This window comes from Globicephala melas, chromosome 10 (genome assembly GCF_963455315.2).
Source record: "Globicephala melas chromosome 10, mGloMel1.2, whole genome shotgun sequence".
In the NCBI taxonomy this organism is placed as follows: domain Eukaryota; kingdom Metazoa; phylum Chordata; class Mammalia; order Artiodactyla; family Delphinidae; genus Globicephala; species Globicephala melas.
Window position 1 is genome coordinate 80706400 of NC_083323.1, and position 21044 is coordinate 80727443.

Genomic DNA, 21044 nt, shown 5'->3' on the forward strand with positions numbered 1-21044 from the left:
ACTGGACATTTAGGTTGCTTCCATGTCTTGGCTATTGTAAACAGTGCTGCAGTGAACATTGGGGTGCATTTATCCTTTCGAACCATGGTTTTCTCTGGATATGTGCCCAAGAGTGAAATTGCTGGATCATGTAGTAGCTCTATTTTTAGTTCTTTAAGGAACCTCCATACTGTTCTCCATAGTGGCTGTATCAATTTACATGTCTACCAACAGTGCAAGAGAGTTTCCTTTTCTCCACACCCTCTCCAGCATTTATTGTTTGCAGATTTTTTGATGATGGCCATTCTGACCAGTGTGAGGTGATATCTCATTGCAGTTTTGATTTGCATTTCTCTAGTAATTAGTGATGTTGAGCATCTTTTCATATGCCTGTTGGCCAGCTGAAGCTATGTCTTCTTTGGAGAAATGTCTCTAGGTCTTCTGCCCATTTTTTGATTGGGTTGTTTTTTTTTTGATATTGAGCTGCATGAGCTGTTTGTAAATTTTGGAGACTAATCCCTTGTTGGGTCGCATTATTTGCAAATATTTTCTCCCATTCTGTTGGTTGTCTTTTCGTTTAGTTTATGGTTTCCTTTGCTGTGAAATGTCTCTCACTTTAAATCAAAAGTTAGAAATGATTAAGCTTAGTGAGGATGGCACGTTGAAAAGCCAGGATAGACTGAAAGCGAGGCCTCTTGCACCAAACAGTTAGCCAAGTTGTGAATGCAAAGGAAAAATTCTTGAAAGAAATTAAAAGTGCTACTTCAGTGAACACACAAATGATAAGAGAGTGAAACAGCCTTATTGCTGATATAGAGGAAGTTATAGTGGTCTGGGTAGAAGATCAAAGCAGCCACAACATTCCCTCAAGCCAAAGCCTCATCTACAACAAGGCCCTAACTCTCTTCAATTCTGTGAAGGCTGAAAGAGGTGAGGAAGGTACAGAAGAAAAGTTTGAAGCCAGCAGAGGATGGTTCATGATGTTTAAGGAAAGAAACTGTCTCCATAATATACAAGTGCAAGGTGAAGCAGCGAGTACTGATATAGAAGCTGCAGCAAGTTATCCAGAAGATCTAGGTCAGATAATTCATGAAGGTGGCTGCACTAAACAGATTTTCAGTGTAGATGAAACAGCCTTCTATTGGAAGAAGATGTCATCTAGGACTTTGATGGCTAGAGAGGAGAAGTCAGTGCCTGACTTGAAAGGACAGGGTGACACTCTTATTAGGGGCTAATGCAGCTGGTAACTTTAAATTGGAGCCAAAGCTTATTTACCCTTCTGAAAATCCTAGGACCCTTAAGAATTGCACTAAATCTACTCCACCTGTGCTCTATCAGTACAACAACAAAGCCTGGATAACAGCACATCTGTTGACAACATGGTTTACTCATTATTTTAAGCCTACGATTTAGCCTACTGCTCAGAAAAAAAGGTTTCTTTCAAAATATTACTGCTCATTGACAGTACACCTGTTCACTCAAGAGCTCTGATGGAGACATACAATGAGATTAATGTTGTTTTCTTGCCTGCCAACACAACATCCTTTCCACAGCACATGGATCAAGGAGTCATTTTGACTTTCAGGTCTTACTATTTAAGAAATATATTTCATAAAGCTATAACTGCCATAGATAGTGATTCCTCTGATGGATCTTGGCAAAGAAAGTTGAAAACCTTCTGGAAAGGATTCACCATTCTGGATGCTGTTAAGAACATTTGTTTTTTATGGGAAGAGGTCAAAATATCAACGTTAACATGAGTTTGGAAGAAGTTGATTCCAACCCTCTTGGATGACCTTGAGGGTTTAAGACTTCAGTGTTCATTATTATTTTAACATCTGTTTACTCTGAACTCCATTAAGGCAAAAAGTGCTCATTGTTACATCTTCTTATATATATACCTTATAGATTCCTCATTTTATGTTTCTTCTAATAAATTTATTGGGATTCAGTACAATGAGTTGTGCATTTTAGGTTCCTGAAGCTTTCTACATAACCATGTTATTTTATCATTTAATGGTGTCAGAGGGTAGCAGTTGTAGATTCTTAAAATTTTAAAAAATTTGCTGTTATTTTTAGTGTAGTGACTGAAATGATTAAATTAATTAATGAGAAATTTGGAGGAAAACAAAGTACTTATTTTAATAATAACTGATATCCAAAGTCAATTTGGTATTTTTCTAGGAGACTTTCTAAACAAAGATGTTCTCTCAGAGGTATTTTCTCTTATAGACCTTAAACTCTTGGAAATCTTGTCAAACATTTGAAGTTTGTGATTATTTAGTAATGTTATTATTTCTCTAACTTATTTTTAAAGGTGATAACCACTTAAGTGGAAGCAGTAGAGAAGGCTCATTTAAAGAAACAATAACATTAAAGTGGTGCACACCAAGGACAAATAACATTGGTAGGTATTTAAAAATAATTGAAAGAGAAAATAATAATCAAAAGATTCTTTAAGTATTGTGTAGGGATTATTTGTTTCTTTTTGAATTTTTGTTTTTCATTGTTTTAGAGGATCAAGGAACAAGCTTTTGTTTTTGCTTGTTTTTCCTCTTTTAATTGTGGAAATATTTCTTTATATTCTTTCAAATCAGTGTTTTCTTCTATTTCAGAATTACACTATTGCACTGGCGCTTATCGAATTTCACCTGTAGATGTAAATAGTAGACCTTCCTCCTGCCTTACTAATTTTCTTCTAAATGGTAACTTTCATCATTTAATTGTTTTGACTGAGATTATGTCAAGTGAAATCATTAGTGAGAATATGTGAAAATGTGAATTCTCGGAAAGCTGTTTTTTTCAATATAGTCTAACCATTTTATTTCCCAAAGCTGTTTTAAATTTATGTAATGGTAAATACCCTTTAACAGTTTTACTAATGTTTAAAAATAAGTTGACTTTGTCTTTCACACTATTGTAGCTAAGTAAATTTACTTAATATATTTTTTAGAATTTTTATTTTAAAAATTTGACATTTAGAGTCTAAGTTAATTTTTTTTGGACGATAGAATAATATAGACTTGTTTATCTTGGCCTATTGAATTTTAAATTACAAAATATATATGGAATTATTTCTCTTTAAACACTATATCTTTATTATAAATAAATATGTTATTTTCAATAATATACCATATTATTCTTATAGATATGACTTTAAATCCGATGTTTCCTTGTGTAAAAAATTTTTTAAAAAATTATTGAATTCCATTTGCTAAATCTAAATTCTGATGGCTCCTCTGATGATTCTTATAATAACTAGGTTTTGGAACCACTGTTGTAAAGAGTTACTCTGCCTTTATCATAAGGTTAATTTCATTGTTATATTAAGCACAGTTTGATTATCAGATTATGTAATGTTCAGATTAAATAACATTTGGTCATGTAAAGTAGCAAGTAGTTAAAATAACAGTGCCAATAAGGAGGTATTGTAGAAGTGAATTGAGACTTGCTTTCTCCCCTAAATGGTTTGTAGCTTTGATAACCTAAGGGTTATATAGGAGTTGTCCCACTTTCCTTCTTGATGTCCAGGAGAAAAATTTTGTATGAACTTGTAATTGAATGAATAATATAACCAAACATTATACCAGAGACCACTGTACTTACTTTGGAAAACTGTGTAACTATGTAAGCTTGGAGAAGCAAAGAGAAAGCTAAGGCTAGAATGCAGATTTTTAGGACTTGATATGCAGATACACTCACTTAGCAATGCTGGTTAAAATATGAAGAGCAATAAATAAAATGAAAAATCTAGACATAAATCTTAAGGGAAGAACTAAGAGCCCTTGGGATTTCATTACTGATAGAGTATCTTGTTTTTGACAGGTCGTTCTGTTTTATTGGAACAACCACGAAAGTCAGGTTCCAAAGTCATTAGTCATATGCTTAGTAGCCATGGAGGAGAGATTTTTTTGCACGTCCTTAGCAGTTCTCGATCCATTCTAGAAGATCCGCCTTCAATTAGTGAAGGGTGTGGAGGAAGAGTTACAGACTACCGGATTACAGTAAGACTCTAATATCTATAAATTTTGAGTCTGTCATTCAGCAAGTACATAGAGTACCTATTATATGCTAAGATCTGTGACAAAAAGTTTAGAGAAGTTGGGTTTTTATTATTGTTTTAATTAGGTGAATTTCCTGCTCAAAAGAGCTGTTTATCACTATGTTGTCTTCCTTACATACTCAGTGTATGCTGAGAAGTACCTGAATAGCATTGACACACACTGGAATTATAGGCGAGAATGGAAGTTGATTCAAACTAATATTTTAGGTAGAATTTTATTTCTAGTAACTTAAGTGCCAAGCATAAACATTTGAAAGTTTGGATTCTGCTACTTTGAAATAACACTATAAATTTTTATATTATTGAGAGGTGCATACAAGGAAATTTTATCTATTTTTAGTAGAAATTGTATTGTTCTGATTTGAATTTTTCACTCTTCCACCCTTCTTTGATATTTCATGGCTGTCTACTTTTTAAGGTGGTTATAAAAATTAAATGTGAATGATGTATATGAATATACTTTGTAAACCACAAAGTGTTTTGTACTGTAATTGTTTTTGATTAGGCTTTTCATTTTTATTTTTACATAATTTTTTAAATAAGGAGAAAGCTAGTAAGTATTCATTGTAGAAAATGTAGATTCTTTTTATGAAAAAAGCAAAAACAAAGACTTTCAATTACCTGTAATTCCATCATTCAAAGATAACCACTATTAACATTTTGATGTTGTATTAAGGTAATTTTTAAGTAAGCAAAATGGTATTCTAATGTGATGAACTTATTCTTTTATCTGCATATAATAGAAAAGAGTTAAATTATAGAAGTGAAGAAAAATGAGTGTTTTTAAAAAGTGGAAAGAACCATGAATGTATTAATGTTTGAAGCTTTCTTCATCTCTGTTGAATAAAGGCTGATAGGTTTCATGTTCAAAAAGAAAGGAAGAAATTAGTGTGTGGAGGGCGGGCTGTCAGAGAAAATGCTTTGTTGCATATCACAGGACAGAAGACCTCAGGGGAACAGACTGTTACATGTAATCCGTACTGAAACATTAGAAAATAGTTTCTAATTTTATCTTATTTGGTTATCATTAGGATTTTGGTGAATTTATGAGGGAAAACAGATTAACTCCTTTTCTAGACCCCAGATATAAAATCGATGGAAGTCTTGAGATCCCTTTGGAACGAGCAAAAGACCAGTTAGAAAAACATACCCGTTACTGGCCTATGATTATTTCACAGACCACCATCTTTAACATGCAAGCGGTAAGTGTTAAATAGTTTCAGTTTTTCTTCTAGATTAGTTATATATTCTTTACAAATAACATTTATCAAGCAAAGAATGAAATATAAGAGTTTGCTACAGTTAAAGAATTAGTAATAGAAAATGGAAGTGATGGTTATAGATTAGCTCTCCATGGTGATGTTTAAAATCAATTCAAGTACTGTCTAGATGCTTCAATACTTATTTTTCATGACAGATTTTCTTTTTCTTTCTTTCTTTTTTTTTTTTTTAAATCTAACAGGTAGTTCCATTAGCCAGTGTTATTGTGAAAGAATCTTTGACAGAAGAAGATGTGTTAAACTGTCAAAAAACAATATACAACTTAGTTGATATGGAAAGAAAAAATGATCCTCTACCTATTTCCACAGTTGGTACAAGAGGAAAAGGCCCTAAAAGGTAGGGTTTTTTTCTTTCTTTCTCGTATATCACATTTTCTTGATGCTTACTGGTTTTTTGAGCTAACTTATTCCATATGTAAATTATATGTTTGGGAGTGTGTATATACACATACATATGATTAAGATGAAATGATATAGCAGAATTAGATACATTATCACTTAGAATTGCACCATTGGAAGAGAAAGGAAACCCATGTTTAATTATTTCTTTTAACTTTATCAGTAACAAGTGACACTTGGATATTATTTAAAGAGTATTTTGTAAGAACATTATTTTAAATCTTTACTTTTAGAGATGAACAGTACCGTATCATGTGGAATGAATTAGAAACGCTTGTCAGAGCCCATATCAACAATTCGGAGAAACATCAAAGAGTCTTGGAATGTCTAATGGCATGTAGGAGCAAACCCCCAGAAGAAGAAGAACGAAAGAAACGAGGAAGAAAAAGGGAGGACAAAGAGGACAAGTCAGAGAAAGCAGTGAAAGATTATGAACAGGAGAAATCTTGGCAAGATTCTGAGAGGTGATTTCTTAATTAAATTAACATAGCACTGTGGTGCCTTTTGGCATAATCCATGCTACATGTAGCACATTTGAACATTCAGACCTTATTTATTAGTACTTCATTTAATATGTGTTTATTGTATTTTATAACTATTATTTTATCATTCTTCAAGTCTGGAAGGTTTTTCTTGGCCTTAAAGAGGTATGATTTTTTTTTTTACTATTGGGGCAAAGATAGTGTTTAATTTTTTTCCTAATTAACTTCTGAAAGTCATAATACATGATTTTTGGTATCAGTAGTTGCTTTTATGTGTTATGAACATCAAAGGCATAGTTTTATTTCTTTATTCAGTGAATACGTATTAAATGCCCATGATGTGCCAGGCATTTGGCATACGATCCCTGCCCTGGAAGAATGTACAGTGTTGTGTAGAGGTAGGCAAGTAAATGAGCGATTTACAGCAAAGTGTGGAAGATGCTATTATAAAAATAGGCATAGGAAACCCTTGAAAGCATGAAAAATCATAGTCCTATTCTGAAAACCTTCCTCAATAGTACACTCTTTTCCTCAGTTCATGATTTATATAGTGATGTCGGGTTAAATTTGGAAAAAAACGTTAAAAGTAATAAAGGTCTATAAATAAAAATATCATGACATATTATCAGTAGTTGGCTTTATCTTCTACCTCCTTGCCAGAAATCAGGCAGAGAACCAGGTAACTATTACAATGGCAATGTAGTCAGTCCTTAAAAACAGAACTTACTATGGAAAATTTGAAACTTAATCCAAGAGTAGAATAAAAAGTTACCTATTATCTACTTTTAAAAGTTAATCAGTTCATGGCAGATCTCATTTCATATATAGTCACATCCATTCCCCTCACCACTACCACCCTCCAACTCCCCCACCCGAATAGTTTGAAGCTAATTCTGGAAAGTGTATTATTTCATTCATAAATAAGTAGGACACTTTTATTCCCTTTGGCCTTAGAAGTTCACTTCTTCCTTAGTGCTGCTGAGTTTCTGAAACAGAATTGTCTTGCTTTAAGAAGAGGGGGGAAAGAATATTCTCATTCAGATCCCACTGATCTTCAAGTATATGAAATTCAAAATAAGCTTGGAGTTAAGTTCCTACCTTAAGGAACATAAGTACATTTCCACAGTACATAAACTTGGGAACAAATGCTAGTAGATGTATTAATCTTATTTGTAATTTGAAATAGTATTTTGTCTATATCTTTAGAAATTAAAATTGTGAAGTATCTTCCAAAGATCACTTTGTTTTTTTTTTTGAATTTTACTTTATTTTTTATACAGCAGGTTCTTATTAGTTACCTAATAGTTTAGTGTATATATGTCAATCCCAATCTCCCAATTCATCACACCACCAACACCCCCCTGCCACTTTCCCCACTTGGTGTCCATACATTTGTTCTCTGCATCTGTGTATCAATTTCTGCCCTGCAAACCAGTTCATCTGTACCATTTTTCTAGATTCCACATATATGCATTAATATACGATATTTGTTTTTCTCTTTCTGACTTACTTCATTCTGTATGACAGTCTCTGGATCCATCCACATCTCTACAAATGACCCAATTTCGTTCCTTTTATGGCTGAGTAATATTCCATTGTATGTATGTACCACATCTTTATCCATTCCTCTGTCATTGGGCATTAGGTTGCTTCCATGACCTGGCTATTGTAAATAGAGCTGCAATGAATATTGGGGTGCATGTGTCTTTTTGAATTATGGTTTTCTCTGGATATATACCCAGTAGTGGGATTGCGGGGTCATATGGTAATTCTACTTTTAGTTTTTTAAGGAACTTCCATACTGTTCTCCATAGTGGCTGTATCAATTTACATTCCCACCAACAGTGCAAGAGGGTTCCCTTATCTCCACACCCTCTCCAGCATTTGTTGTTTGCAGATTTTCTGATGATGCCCATTCTAACTGGTGTAAGGTGATACCTCATTGTGGTTTTGATTTGCATTTCTCTAATAATTAGTGATGTTGAGCAGCTTTTCATGTGCTTCTGGGCCACCTGTATGTCTTCTTTGGAGAAATGTCTATTTAGGTCTTCTGCCCATTTTTGGATTGGGTTGTTTGTTTTTTTAATATTGAGCTGCATGAGCTATTTATATATTTTGGAGATTAATCCTTTGTCTGTTGATTCATTTGCAAATATTTTCTCCATTCTGAGAGTTGTCTTTTCATCTTGTTTGCAGTTTCCTTTGCTTTGCAAAAGCTTTAAAGTTTCATTAGGTCCCATTTGTTTATTTTTGTTTTTATTTCCATTACTCTAGGAGGTGGATCAAAAAAGATCTTGCTGTGGTTTATGTCAAAGAGTGTTCTTCCTATGTTTTCCTTTAAGAGTTTTATAGTGTCCGGTCTTATATTTAGGTTTCTAATCCATTTTGAGTTTATTTTTGTGTATGGTGTTAGGGAGTGTTCTAATTTCATTCTTTTACATGTACGTGTCCAGTTTCCCCAGCACCACTTATTGAAGAGACTGTCTTTTCTCCATTGTATATCCTTGCCTCCTTTGTAATAGATTAGTTGACCATAGGTGCGTGGGTTTATCTCTAGGCTTTCTATCCTGTTCCATTGATCTATATTTCTGTTTTTGTGCCAGTACCATATTGTCTTGATTACTGTAGCTTTGTAGTATAGTCTGAAGTCAGGGAGTCTGATTCCTCCAGCTCTGTTTTTTTCCATCAGTACTGCTTTGACTATCCGGGGTCTTTTGTGTCTCCATACAAATTTTAAGATTTTTGTTCTAGTCTGTAAAAAATGCCATTGGTAATTTGATAGGGATTGCATTGAATATGTAGATTGCTTTGGGTAGTATAGTCATTTTCAGAATATTGATTCTTCCAATCCAAGAACATGGTATATCTCTCCATCTGTTGGTATCATCTTTAATTTCTTTCATCAGTGTCTTACAGTTTTCTGCATATAGGTCTTTTGTCTCCCTAGGTAGATTTATTCCTAGGTATTTTATTCTTTTTGTTGCAACAGAGATCACATTATTTCTGACCTTTAAAATTTTACCTTTATAAATTCTTCTTCATTCTCTTTTATAATTTTAGCCCCATTTTACCGCTGACTACGTTACTGAATTACTGCATTATAGGGAGGAAAAGGGAAACTTGTGTTTAAATTTGTTAACTTCTCTTACCTGATTTTAAATTGAGGTATAGCTTCTGATTTGTTCCTAGGCTTATGTTGTGAGAGCCGGGTATCTTTTATTGATTGGTATGTAAAGTCTAGTTAAATTATTGAACCATTCAGATTTCTAAGAATTTAAACTTTTTAAGTTTTTATTATTTGTCCCTCTCACAGATTAAAAGGAATCTTAGAACGTGGAAAAGAAGAGTTGGCTGAAGCTGAGATTATCAAAGATTCACCTGATTCCCCAGAACCTCCAAATAAAAAGCCTCTTGTTGAGATGGATGAAACTCCACCAGTAGAAAAATCAAAAGGTAAGGTAGAACTGCGGTAACTATGTTTGTAAAAAGTTTTCCAGTTTAGTTCTGTTGTACAGTGTCCTTTTATGTTGTGTGTGAGGAAGAGCTACTCACTGCTCCTGATGTTGTTTAGGAGACCCTTTGTTCACAGCCTTGGAAAATATAGGCAGTAAATACATTTGTCAGCTTTTTTTTTTTTTAATTTTAATTTATTTTTGGCTGCGTTGGGTCTTCGTTGCTGTGCATGGGCTTTCTCTAGTTGCGGTGAGCGGGGGCCACTCTTCGTTGAAGTGTGCAGTCTTCCCATTGCAGTGCCTTCTCTTGTTGTGGAGCATGGGCTCTAGGTGTGTGGGCCTCAGCATTTGTGGCACACAGGTTCAGTAGTTGTTGCTCCCTGGCTTTAGAGCGCGGGCTCAGTGGTTGTGGCACATGGGCTTAGTTGCTCTGCGGCATGTGGGATCTTTCCAGACCAGGGCTTGAACCCATGTCCCCTGCATTGGCAGGCAGATTCTTAGCCACTGTGCCACCAGGGAAGTCCCATTTGTCAGTTTTAAAGGAAACATAGTGTCATAGCTTTATTAATGAAGCCTTTGGAAGATAAACACTTTTACTATAAAGTCTGTGGTTTAAGAAATTTTAATTACATAAACTTGAATCTGTGTATGTTCCTAACACTATACTAAGTGCTAGGTTATTGAGGACAGACTCTTTTCTCTAAGCTGTTACTGAACTTAGGGAAGGATCTAATATCCCCATTTATTGATACATTAAAATGTCTTGTGAATGGGTTTCAGTAAAGGTATTACAAACAATATTTTTATTGTAATGCCTTTTATGTCTTAGTTATACGCTGAAAAGCTGAATTTCCTCTTGAGGAATTCTAGCAGTCAAAGATAGGATTTGGGTTTGGGAGTGCCTGAAATCACCGCAGGCTTTAGTTATCTTGAAGGTAAACTAAATTCAGTTCTTTCAGGGTAAATGGGAAATGGTATGACAAAGGACTGAGTTCTTAACACTGTGCCTTTACATAAGACCTCAGAGCTAGTTACAATTATTGGCAGCTCATCCTAGGGAGAAGGTGGGATTGTTTGTTTTTTTATATACTATTGTTATAGTATATATTGTAATACATGTTAATATTGTCCAGTTCACTGATTTCTTTGAAATTAGAGGTAAGATCTTATCATATTTGTCTTTTAGGCATTTGCCCAGGGTACCTGGAAAATAGTGGGATTTAAATAAATGTCTATTGGTAAATTATTCTATTACTCACATGCCACTGCTGATTAGGATGAGGTTAATTTAGGTTTAATCTAAGCAATGCTTCAACACTGTTTGGAAAATAGAACTCTAAAAATTATTATTTATAGTAGCAAAAAGTTGCAAGCAACTGAAACATGAATTAGCAAGAGAATGACTTAAATGATGGTGTGTCCATAGGGTGGAATTTATAAAGCCCCAGAATAACTATTTTCACAAATACCCACTCTTTCCTCTTGCTAATGTATATCATTCAGACTTTAACTTAAGTAACTACTTTTTCAGAAAAGACTTCCCTGAGGACTTCCTTTCACAATTAAGTTAGGTACTTCTTTGTGTTTCCATTGCATCCCATGATTAATACTATGGTAGCACTTAGAGTACTACATTGACATTATTGATTGATATGTTGCCTCTACTATTCGTCTGAAACATTTCGAAGGCAGGGGCTTTTAAAAATTTACTGTCGTAAATTTTCACTACCACCCACTACAGTCCCTGGTTCATAGTAGAAGTTCAATTATTACTTGTTAAATGAAAAAATTAATGAATTAATGTATAATAAGTTAAATTTAAAATGCAGGTTACACAGCCGTACATACCATGATGTCCACTTTGTTTTAAAAGGAATTTTTATACACATACGCACTAGAGCGTGTCACTTAGATGAAATATCAGCTATAATTCAATTAACCAGATCCCTGAAGCTTTTCATCCTGGAAACACTATATAGAGTGGCCTGTATGAGAAGCAACTTGATTGCAAATCACTGCCTGCCCTTGTAACTTTCCATTCAAGACTGGTATTTTTGTTTCTTTTTTCATTCTATTTTACAACCTAAGTCATATGTCTCTCCTGATCAGCAATTTGATATGCGTCTTTTATTGTACCTCTGTTTCATCTGCTTTGGAAACTTCCTAGGACTCTCCAAAGTGAATTTTGTGCTTGCTGTGTAGTCTGCATGGAAGGTTGGGCTATTCCAAACATGCCCTATAGATGTGGTGAAAATCTGTTCGCCTCTCTTTGTGTAATGCAATAATAGAAAAACCAAAATGTAATTTTATTGCTATAGATTGACATTAAAAAAATATGTATAGTTGTTAGAGCAGTAGTATTATGGGTGATTTATCCCCTCTTTATATGTTTTGCTGTTTTCTACATTTTATCTAATGAATATGTATTAGTTTTATAATAAGAAAAAAATGTTTCTAATTTTGTTGTTATGGAAAATTTATATGCAGTAATATAAACTCTCTCTGGCACACAGTCTGTGAGTTTAGACCTTGTATACAGTTGTGTAACAGCCACTACCACAGTCAGATATAGAACAGTTGTGCTCGTCCTACACTGCCCTGCCCCCAATCCCTCATAACCATGGATGTGTCTTTTTCCCTCTATGATTGTGCCTTTCTCAGAATGTCATATAAATAAAATCATAGAGTATGCTGCCTTTTGAGGTTGGCTTATTTCATAGAACATAATGCATTTGTGACTCATCTGTGTTGTGTGTTTATCATTAGTTTTTTTTTTTTATTCCACTGTATATGACTGACTTTATTAGAAAGTGCCAACTCACTTTTCCAAGTGGCTGTACATGTGCATTCCCACCAGCAGTTAGTGAGAGTTCTGGGTGGCTGTACATGTGCATTCCCACCAGCAGTTAGTGAGAGTTCTGGGTGGCTGTACATGTGCATTCCCACCAGGAGTTAGTGAGAGTTCTGGTTGTTCTGCACCCTTGATAGCACTTGGTATTGTCACGATTTTTTTTTCTCTCCTAATAAGTATGTAGTAGTATTTCCTTGTGGTTTTAATTTATATTTTTCTCATGACTAATGATGGCGAGTGTCATTTCATTTGCTTATTTGCCAACTGTATATCTTATTTGACGAAGGTCCATTCAGATATTTTGCTCTTTTTTAAATTGGGTTGTTTGGGGGGTGGTTTATTGTTGAATTTTGAGAATTTTTAATTTATTCTGGGTACAAATCTGATGTTGGATATGTGATTTGCAAATGTTTTCTCCAAGTCTGTGGATTGTCCCTCTCCTGAGAGCGACTTTTGCAGAGCAGAAGTTTCTAATTTTGATGAAGTTCAATATATAAATTTTTTTCTTTTATGATGTGCTTTTGGTGTTATATGTGAGAAATCTTTGCTAACCCAAAGTCACAAAGATTTATTTCTATGTTTTCTTTTAGGAGTGCTATAATTTTATTTATCTATTTATTTATTTATTTTTATTGAAGTATAGTTGATGTACAATATTATATGTTACAGATGTACAGTATAGTGGTTCACAATTTTTAAATGTTATGCTCCATTTATAGTTATTATAAAATATTAGCTGTATTCCCAGTGTTGTACAATATATCCTTGTAGCTAATTTTATGCATAATAGTTTATACCTCTTAACCCCCTCCCCCCTTCCCTCCTCCCACTGGTAACCCTTCCCCCTTTCTTCTCCCCACTGGTAATTACTAGTTTGTTTTCTCTATCTGTGAGTCTGCTTCTTTTTTGTTATATTCACTAGTTTGTTGTATTTTTGAGATTCCACATATAAGTGATATCATACAGTATTTGTCTTTCTCCGTCTGACTTCTTTCACTTAGCATAATACCCTCCAAGTCCATCTGTGTTGTGGCATATGGCAAAATTTCATTCCTTTTTGTGGCTGAGTAGTCTCCCATTGTATGTATGTGTATATATGTATACATACATACACACACACACACACACCCCACATCTTTATTCATCTGTTGATGGACACTTAGGTTGCTTCCATATTTTGACAATTGTAAATAATGTTGCTATGAACATTGGGGTGCATGTATCTTTTTGAATTAGTGTTTTTGGTTTTTTTGGATATATACCCAGGAGTGGAATTGCTGGGTCATATGGTAGTTCTATTTTTAGTTTTTTGAGAAACCTCCATACTGTTTTCCACAGTGGATGCACCAATTTACATTCCCACCAGCAGTGCACAAGGGTTCCCTTTTCTCCATATCCTTGCCAGCGTTTGTTATCTGTATTCTTTTTGACAGTAGCCATTCTCACAGGTGTGAGGTGATACCTCACTGTGGTTTTGATTTTCATTTCCCTGATTATTACTGATTTGAGCATCTTTTCATGTGCCTTTTGGCCATCTGCATTTCCTCTTTGGAAAAATGCCTATTTGGGTCTTTTGCCCTTTTTTTTTTTTTTTTTTTTTTTTTTGCCGTTCGTGGGCCTCTCACTGTTGTGGCCTCTCCTGTTGCGGAGCACAGGCTCTGGACGTGCAGGCTCAGTGGCCATGGCTCACGGGCCCAGCCTCTCTGCGGCATGTGTCACCTGCATCAGCAGGCAGACTCTCAACCACTGCGCCACCAGGGAAGCCCCTTTTGCCCATTTTTAAATCAGGTTGTTTGTTTGTTTGTTTTGATGTTGAGTTGTAAGGGCTGTTTTTATATTTTGGATGTTAACCCCTTATCAGTCATATCATCTGCAAATATTTTATCCCATTTGGTAGGTTGTGTTTTTGTTTTGTTGATGGTTTCCTTTGCTGTGCAAAAGCTTCTAAGTTGAATTAGGTTCCATTTGTTTATTTTTGCTTTAGGAATCAGATCAGAAAAAAATAATTGCTATCATTTATGTCAAAGAGTATTCTACCTTTGTTTTCCTCTAGGAGTTTTATGGTTAATGGTCTCACATTTAGGTCTTTAATCCATTTTGAGTTTATTTTTGTATATGGTGTTAGAGAATTTTTTTGCCTTTTCTATTGTGCAGAAAAGAGTTGACTATAGCAGGTCTGAGGGTATTATCATTAGAAAAGCCTGCTTTCAAGTTTGGCCCTTGGCTGACATCTGGGAATATGGCTTTTGAAACATTCCCCAAATGATGAAGTTATTTTGCCTTATATCTGAACTGACCACCTGCTTTCCTTCTGGGAGTCTGAAATTTTGGTAGTTGTAGTTAGGCAGGGAATGCCTACGTGACCAGCCCCCAGAAAAACCTTGAACTCTGGAATCTTAAATGTGCTTTTCTGGCAGAAATATTGTACACACATCGCTGCATTTTTGCTGCTGGAGGGAGTATGCACTCTTGTGTGAACCCTCATGGGAGGGAGAGAGCATGGAAAACCTGCAAATGGATTCCTCTAGTCTTTTGACTACTGTGCCTTTTCCCCACACTGGTTTGGCTGTGTGTCCTTACTATGCTGTTGTAATGATTCCTAGCTGTGACTGTAACTTTATGTTTAGTCATTTGAGTCCTTCCAGCAAATCACTGAACCTCTAGTAGGTAGGCTTGGGGACCCCTAAACACATACAAATTTTAGAATAAAGGGAAGATGATATTGCTTAAATTATATAAAGTGAACAATAGACTAAGGGGTAAATTTGTTAAGTTTGTAAATTTTAAAGTAATGAATTATTCTACCTTTGTTCTCTTTCAAATATTACACCAGGGCCAGTGTCCTTATTATCCTTATGGAGTAATAGAATCAATACTGCCAATTCCAGAAAACATCAGGAATTTGCTGGACGTTTGAACTCTGTTAATAACAGAGCTGAGTTATATCAACATCTTAAAGAGGAAAATGGGTTTGTATTCATTATTGTAGAAATTAGTTTTGTTAATTGCCTTATAGTAAGTTTAGAAAAATAAATGCTGCTTGTTTGTTGTGGTCAGCAATTTTTTTATTACTTATAATAACTTTTATCTTATTACTTATAATATTATGGACTCATACATGTTACTTATGAAGAGAAAAAAAATTACCTTCTTTGATTCTTGGTACTTGTAAAAGACCTGATATTATTGATTGTAACCATGAATGTTCATTAAACATCATAGAGGGAAAAATTGTAGAGAAAACATAGTATGCAACACTGACTCTTGTATAAAATAACAGGGAGAAAATATTTTCCTAGTAAGTAATACAGTATTAGGAATATTGATTTTAATTGAATAAATCTAAAAATAATTGAAGATTTATTAGAATAAATCTAAAATAATTTAAATGGTTATTTTAATCTTTTTTGGAAGAAATTCTCTTAAAAATGTATTGATAAAGGAATTTCTTTAGTGGAAGAGGAAATAAATCCTTGTCAAAATGGAAGAGATTTTTTTCCTTAGTTTTGCTTGGAGCAGTATAGTGGAAAAAAACCAGTGGCCTTTGAAATGAAAGCTTGGGGAAGTCATGTAATCCCTCTGGGCCTGCCTCAATTTTCACTCATTTGCAAAATGAGGAAGTTAAACTAACGGGGGGGAACCCTAATTTTAGTCATTTTCTAAAGTGCTTACATTCTTCTCTTCTATGGCTATATTAAATTTTAATTTCATTTAATAGTTAGATAAGGAGAAAAAGTATTGGTCGTTAATTTTACCAACTCATTTTTTCCTCCTATTTTTCAGAATGGAGACAACAGAAAATGGAAAAGCCAGCCGTCAGTGAAGAGTGACTTGAGCAACTGAATTTAGTATATTGCATAAATATTTTGGATGGAATTTGATATAAGAACTTTTACAGCAAGATTGTATAGTTATGTTGCCTGGACTGGTTTTTACATTTTTTAAATATTTCAACTAACTTTATCTTTTTTGTATTAATTGTAAAATTAGCACATATGTCAGAAATATACATTTGTCCTCCCAAATTAAACAAATTTATTTTATGGTAAAGGGTGTTCCCTCTGGAAATGTTTTTTAAAAAATTCTTAGGCTTCTCTTTGCCAAATAAAACTCTTAAAATATCTGAAATGCAAAATATCGGAGTATTCCTTTAGGAAAAAGATAATATTCATATAATGGCTGACAGTTTTAAGAAATTTTAACAGAATTTGGGTGAGATTTATGTTTAATATAAAATATTGCCTATGAACCTGCAGCATATGCAGTGCTTTTCCAAGAAATAATGTTTTTCTGTTTATTTATTTTGTATTTTAATTTAAGTTGTTTTGTGTGTGTGTTGCCTACTTAAAAGCAGAGTTTTCAGGTAGTTGGGGTAAATTTATGTTTACCCATATTGGATGATGTTATATATACTTTTTATGCTAAAAACTTATTGTTCCTTAACTTTTCATGTTGCAAGAGAAGCATGAAGGAGATTGCTTCGCAGACTTGGAAGAAAGAAAAGTTACTGTGTTACTTGTTTTAATCCCAGAAAAGAATCTTGGTCTCCTCATCTCTCAGAAATGTCATGGTTATATGGTGTATATTTGGTGAGTCTTCTTCCTGTGCTGCTTCTGGAAGCTCATAACATGTTGCAAGAAACATGTTATTTCAATGTTAAATGCTAATTCTAGGCTTGTCATTTTTCCTTGAGTATCTGTTAGAGAAGGAAAAGCTCTTTTTTTAAATATAGAGATTCAGTATTTTTTATTAAAAAAAAAATAACTGGTGGTTAAATAAGGGTTCAGCAGGCTTTCAATCCAGTGAAATATACATTGTTCTCCTTTATCAACTCCTGTATCATTCTTAGCCCTTGCATCTGCCCTCTCCCCTAAGCTAGAGCCATTTTTATTCCTTACCACTGTGTTTAGATATGCACCACTCAAAAGCATGACCAGGCCTTATTAGCACCTAGACTTGCAAGATTTCAGGAGCTGTAACCCAGTACTCAATTATTGGATCATATTTACTTGTGGTTGAGTTCTGACCTTTTGTGTCTTATCCTTGATACCCATTCAGCTTGTACCAAGTAGGAGTCCTTGCTGTAGTTCTTGATTCAAAAATCTTTTCTTTATAAACCATTTCAAAGACCCTTTTTTTACTCTCAATTTGTGCTTTCTCCTTTCCCATGTGCTAAGGCCATGCTTGTTGACAGTCTTATCTACATTTCAGTCTCCATTTTTAAGTATTATCTTTGCATATATACTGCTGTTATTGTGTTCTACCAACTGGTAGAATGTTTCTGTGGCTACATTTTGAACTACTGTACAAGTCGTTTTCTATATTATTCCATATATTGTTGGTGGTTAAGATTGTCCAGCAGACTCATTCTATGTGCTTAACTAGATGCCTTTTGAGCACCTAAAATTGAGCTCCTCCTCCACCTCCCACAGAGCATCAAGCTATATATTCTTGGTCTTATCTTGAGATACATTTTACAGCCTTTTGGTGGAAGTGACTGTTTTAGGACAGAAATAGAAAAATGACTGGTAGTTGTTGGCTCTTCTAAAACAGGATCCATATTGAGGATTTACTGGTCAAGATAAGTGGACAAAATTTAAATTAAAAAAAAATTATTACCCTTCCAGACTTAATGATTGTGGGAATGAAAGTGACTCTAGAGAGAACAAGTGCCCTTTCAGTTATAAAATTCTGATATCAGTATCATGGTAGCAAAAGATGTCCCTCATTTTTGTCCCCTTGTTCCCCAACAACAGCAAAAACTTGACATCCATCCATGGACAAAAGTGCCTTTGAGGGAGCTGTGGCATCCAGCATCCAATGCCAAGTGACCTGGGAAGGGTGTCACCACCTGTGTGTTGGATAAATAGGCAGACAAACCTTGGTCTCAGCTGTGGACCCTGCAGTAGCCCATGAAGAGGCTCCATACCCTCTCAGCCACAGTCTGGGAACCCCTGGAAAACACTATCTTAGGCACTCATCCATGGACATGAGAGCCTTGTGGAACTCCAGATTTCTAGGTGAGAGGTTTCAGCACACCATTGGAGTAAAAAAAAATATGCATCTGGAAGTACTGGAGTAGATAAGAGAAATACCTTGACTTTACCCACATTACCCTTCCTCCAAGGTGATGACACAGCTTAGGGCCAAAAGAGAGCTCAGCCCATGATTTCTCCTGTGGGGGAAAGTGAGAGTGTGTGAGCGAGCACCCAACTTCCCCAGCTGTGTGGAATGTTGCCAAGGGGGCTTATTTCTTTGTTGCCCCATCCAGAGTACTGAACTGTGAGCTACAAGACAAGGGGGTTGGTGGGAGGGGGTGGGAAGATGCTGGGAGAGTGGCAGATAGGATTCTCAGAGGGCATTAAAGGGATGCGAATCTTACTGTGTTGTAGACTCTATCAAGAAGCCCATCCGCCAGCTGCTGGGAACACCTCACCTTGGGTCCGCCCAGCTAGCCCATGGACAACACTCAGTGCTCTGCATGCCTCACCCAGAGACCCCTACCATGCTGTGGCCAGCTCCCTTTGTGCACTGCTGATGGCAGCAGTGAGAGTGAGCTTTGACAGACAGCTAGTGAGCACATGCAGAAAGCTGGATTGAAATCTGCAGGCAAGGGTGAAACTACAAACTTGAGCTTTAGCCACCTTTGGGAAAACAAAGAGACGCTGTCAGCACTTGGCCTGCTGTATTGTAGAATCCAGAGAAGGCAGATAAGCTTAAGAATTTTTCCACAAGAGGGAGAAAGGAGCGTGGAGCAGGTGTATTCACAGAAGGTCTGAGATAGCCTCTGAACACCTAGCAGGGCCGACAGAAGGTATCTCTCTCCTACAGGCAGTTAGTAAAGACTAGAGGAGGTGACTGCTACTTCAAAAGCAAAAAAAGCAATACAAAACTTCAAGAAACATGAAAAATCAAGGTAACATGACACCACCAAAGGATCACAATCTTCCAGTGACAACCCCAAAACATGGAGATCTGCAATTTACTCAATAAAGAATTTTAAATAGCTGTTGACCAGGAAACACAATAAGCTACAAGAAAACAAAGACAATTCAACAAAATCAGGGACAAAAATACATGAACAAAATGAGAAGTCTAATACAAGGAAGTCATAAACCATACAAATTCCTGAGGTAAAGAATACAATGAATGCAATGAAATGGAAAATGTACTAGAGAGCAGCAAAAACAGAATGGATCAATCAGAAGAAAGAATCTGTGAAACAGAAGACATAACTTTGAAATTATCCAGTCAGAGGAGTACAAAGAAAAAAGAATGAAAAGGAGTGAAACAAGCCTAAGTGTTCTATGGGCTGCCCTCAAAAGAGCCAGTTGGTGAATTACTGGAGTTCCAGAAGAAGAGAGCAGGAAGGGGGCAGAAAACTTATTTAAAGAAATAGTGACAGGACTTCCCTGGTGGTGCAGTGGTTGGGAGTCCGCCTGCCAGTGCGGGGGACACAGGTTCGATCCCTGGTCCGGGAGGATCCCACATGCCGCGGAGCGGCTGGGCCTGTGTGCCGCAACTGCTGAGCCTGCGCTCTGGAGCCCGTGAGCTGCAACTACTGAGCCTGCGCTCTGGAGCCCATGCTCCGCAACAGGAGGGGCCGCCACAATGAGAGGCCCACACACCACGGCAAGGGGTGGCTCCCACTCGCTGCAGCTGGAGAGGGCCAGCGCGCAGCAACCAAGACCCAACACAGCCAAAAATAAACAAATAATTTTTAAAAAAAAAAAAATGATGACAGAACTTCCCAAACCTGGGGGGAGATTCGGATATCCAAGTACATGTAGTTCATATGTCATCAAACAAAATTAACTTAAAAAGCTCCTTTCCAAAATACACTGTAATACAAGTGTCAAAAATCAAAGACAGAGACTCTTAAAAGCAGCAAGGGGGAAAAAGCTAGTAACTTATAAGGGAACCCCCAAAAGATTTATCAGTGGATTTCTCAGAGAGACCTTATAGGCCAAGAGAGGGTGGGATGATATATCCAAATTGCTGAAAGGAAAAAGCTGCCAAACGAGTATTTTATATGGCAAAGCTGTTCAGAAATGAAGGAGAGAGAAAGAACTTCCCAGACAAAAGCTGAGGGGATTATCACTGCTAGACCTGCCTTATGAGAAATGCTGAAAGAATTCTTCGAGTTGAAATGAAAGGACAATAATTAGTAACATAGAAACATTAACATGTAGTGGTAAAGGTAAGTGTATGGTCAAATTCAGAATAATACTATAATATTGTGGAGTATTAACCACTTAACTCTAGTGTAAAGGTTAAAGGACAAGAGTGTTAAAAATAACTATAGCTACAATAATTTGTTAATGAATATACAATATAAAAGAGGTAAACTGTGACATCAAAAGCTTGAAGGGGGTAGTAAAAGTGTAGAGTTTTTGTATGTGATTGAAGTTAAGTTATTATCAGTGTAAAATAGACTGATATATGTATAAGATATTTTATGTAAGCCTCTTGGTAACCACAAAGCAACAATATACAGTAGATTCACAAAACATAAAGAGCAGGGAATCAAAGCATACC

At 35.6% G+C, this 21044-nt stretch overlaps 1 protein-coding gene across 3 annotated transcripts in view; it reads left to right on the forward strand.

The window, feature by feature from the left end:
- The window catches only part of INTS13 (integrator complex subunit 13), a 33928-nt gene extending 16362 nt beyond the window's left edge, over positions 1-17566 (forward strand). The window contains exons 10-18 of one of the 3 annotated variants that reach the window (XM_060305770.2): positions 2297-2386; positions 2595-2684; positions 3805-3983; positions 5074-5244; positions 5505-5659; positions 5955-6185; positions 9517-9656; positions 15340-15475; positions 16290-17566. In XM_060305770.2, coding sequence (XP_060161753.1) covers positions 2297-2386; positions 2595-2684; positions 3805-3983; positions 5074-5244; positions 5505-5659; positions 5955-6185; positions 9517-9656; positions 15340-15475; positions 16290-16329 — 1232 coding nt within the window. In that variant the 3' untranslated portion in view covers positions 16330-17566. The remainder of the gene's footprint in view (positions 1-2296; positions 2387-2594; positions 2685-3804; positions 3984-5073; positions 5245-5504; positions 5660-5954; positions 6186-9516; positions 9657-15339; positions 15476-16289) is intronic. The other 2 variants (XM_030830518.3, XM_060305771.2) reach the window with 2 other exon arrangements.
- The last annotated feature ends 3478 nt before the right edge of the window (positions 17567-21044 follow it).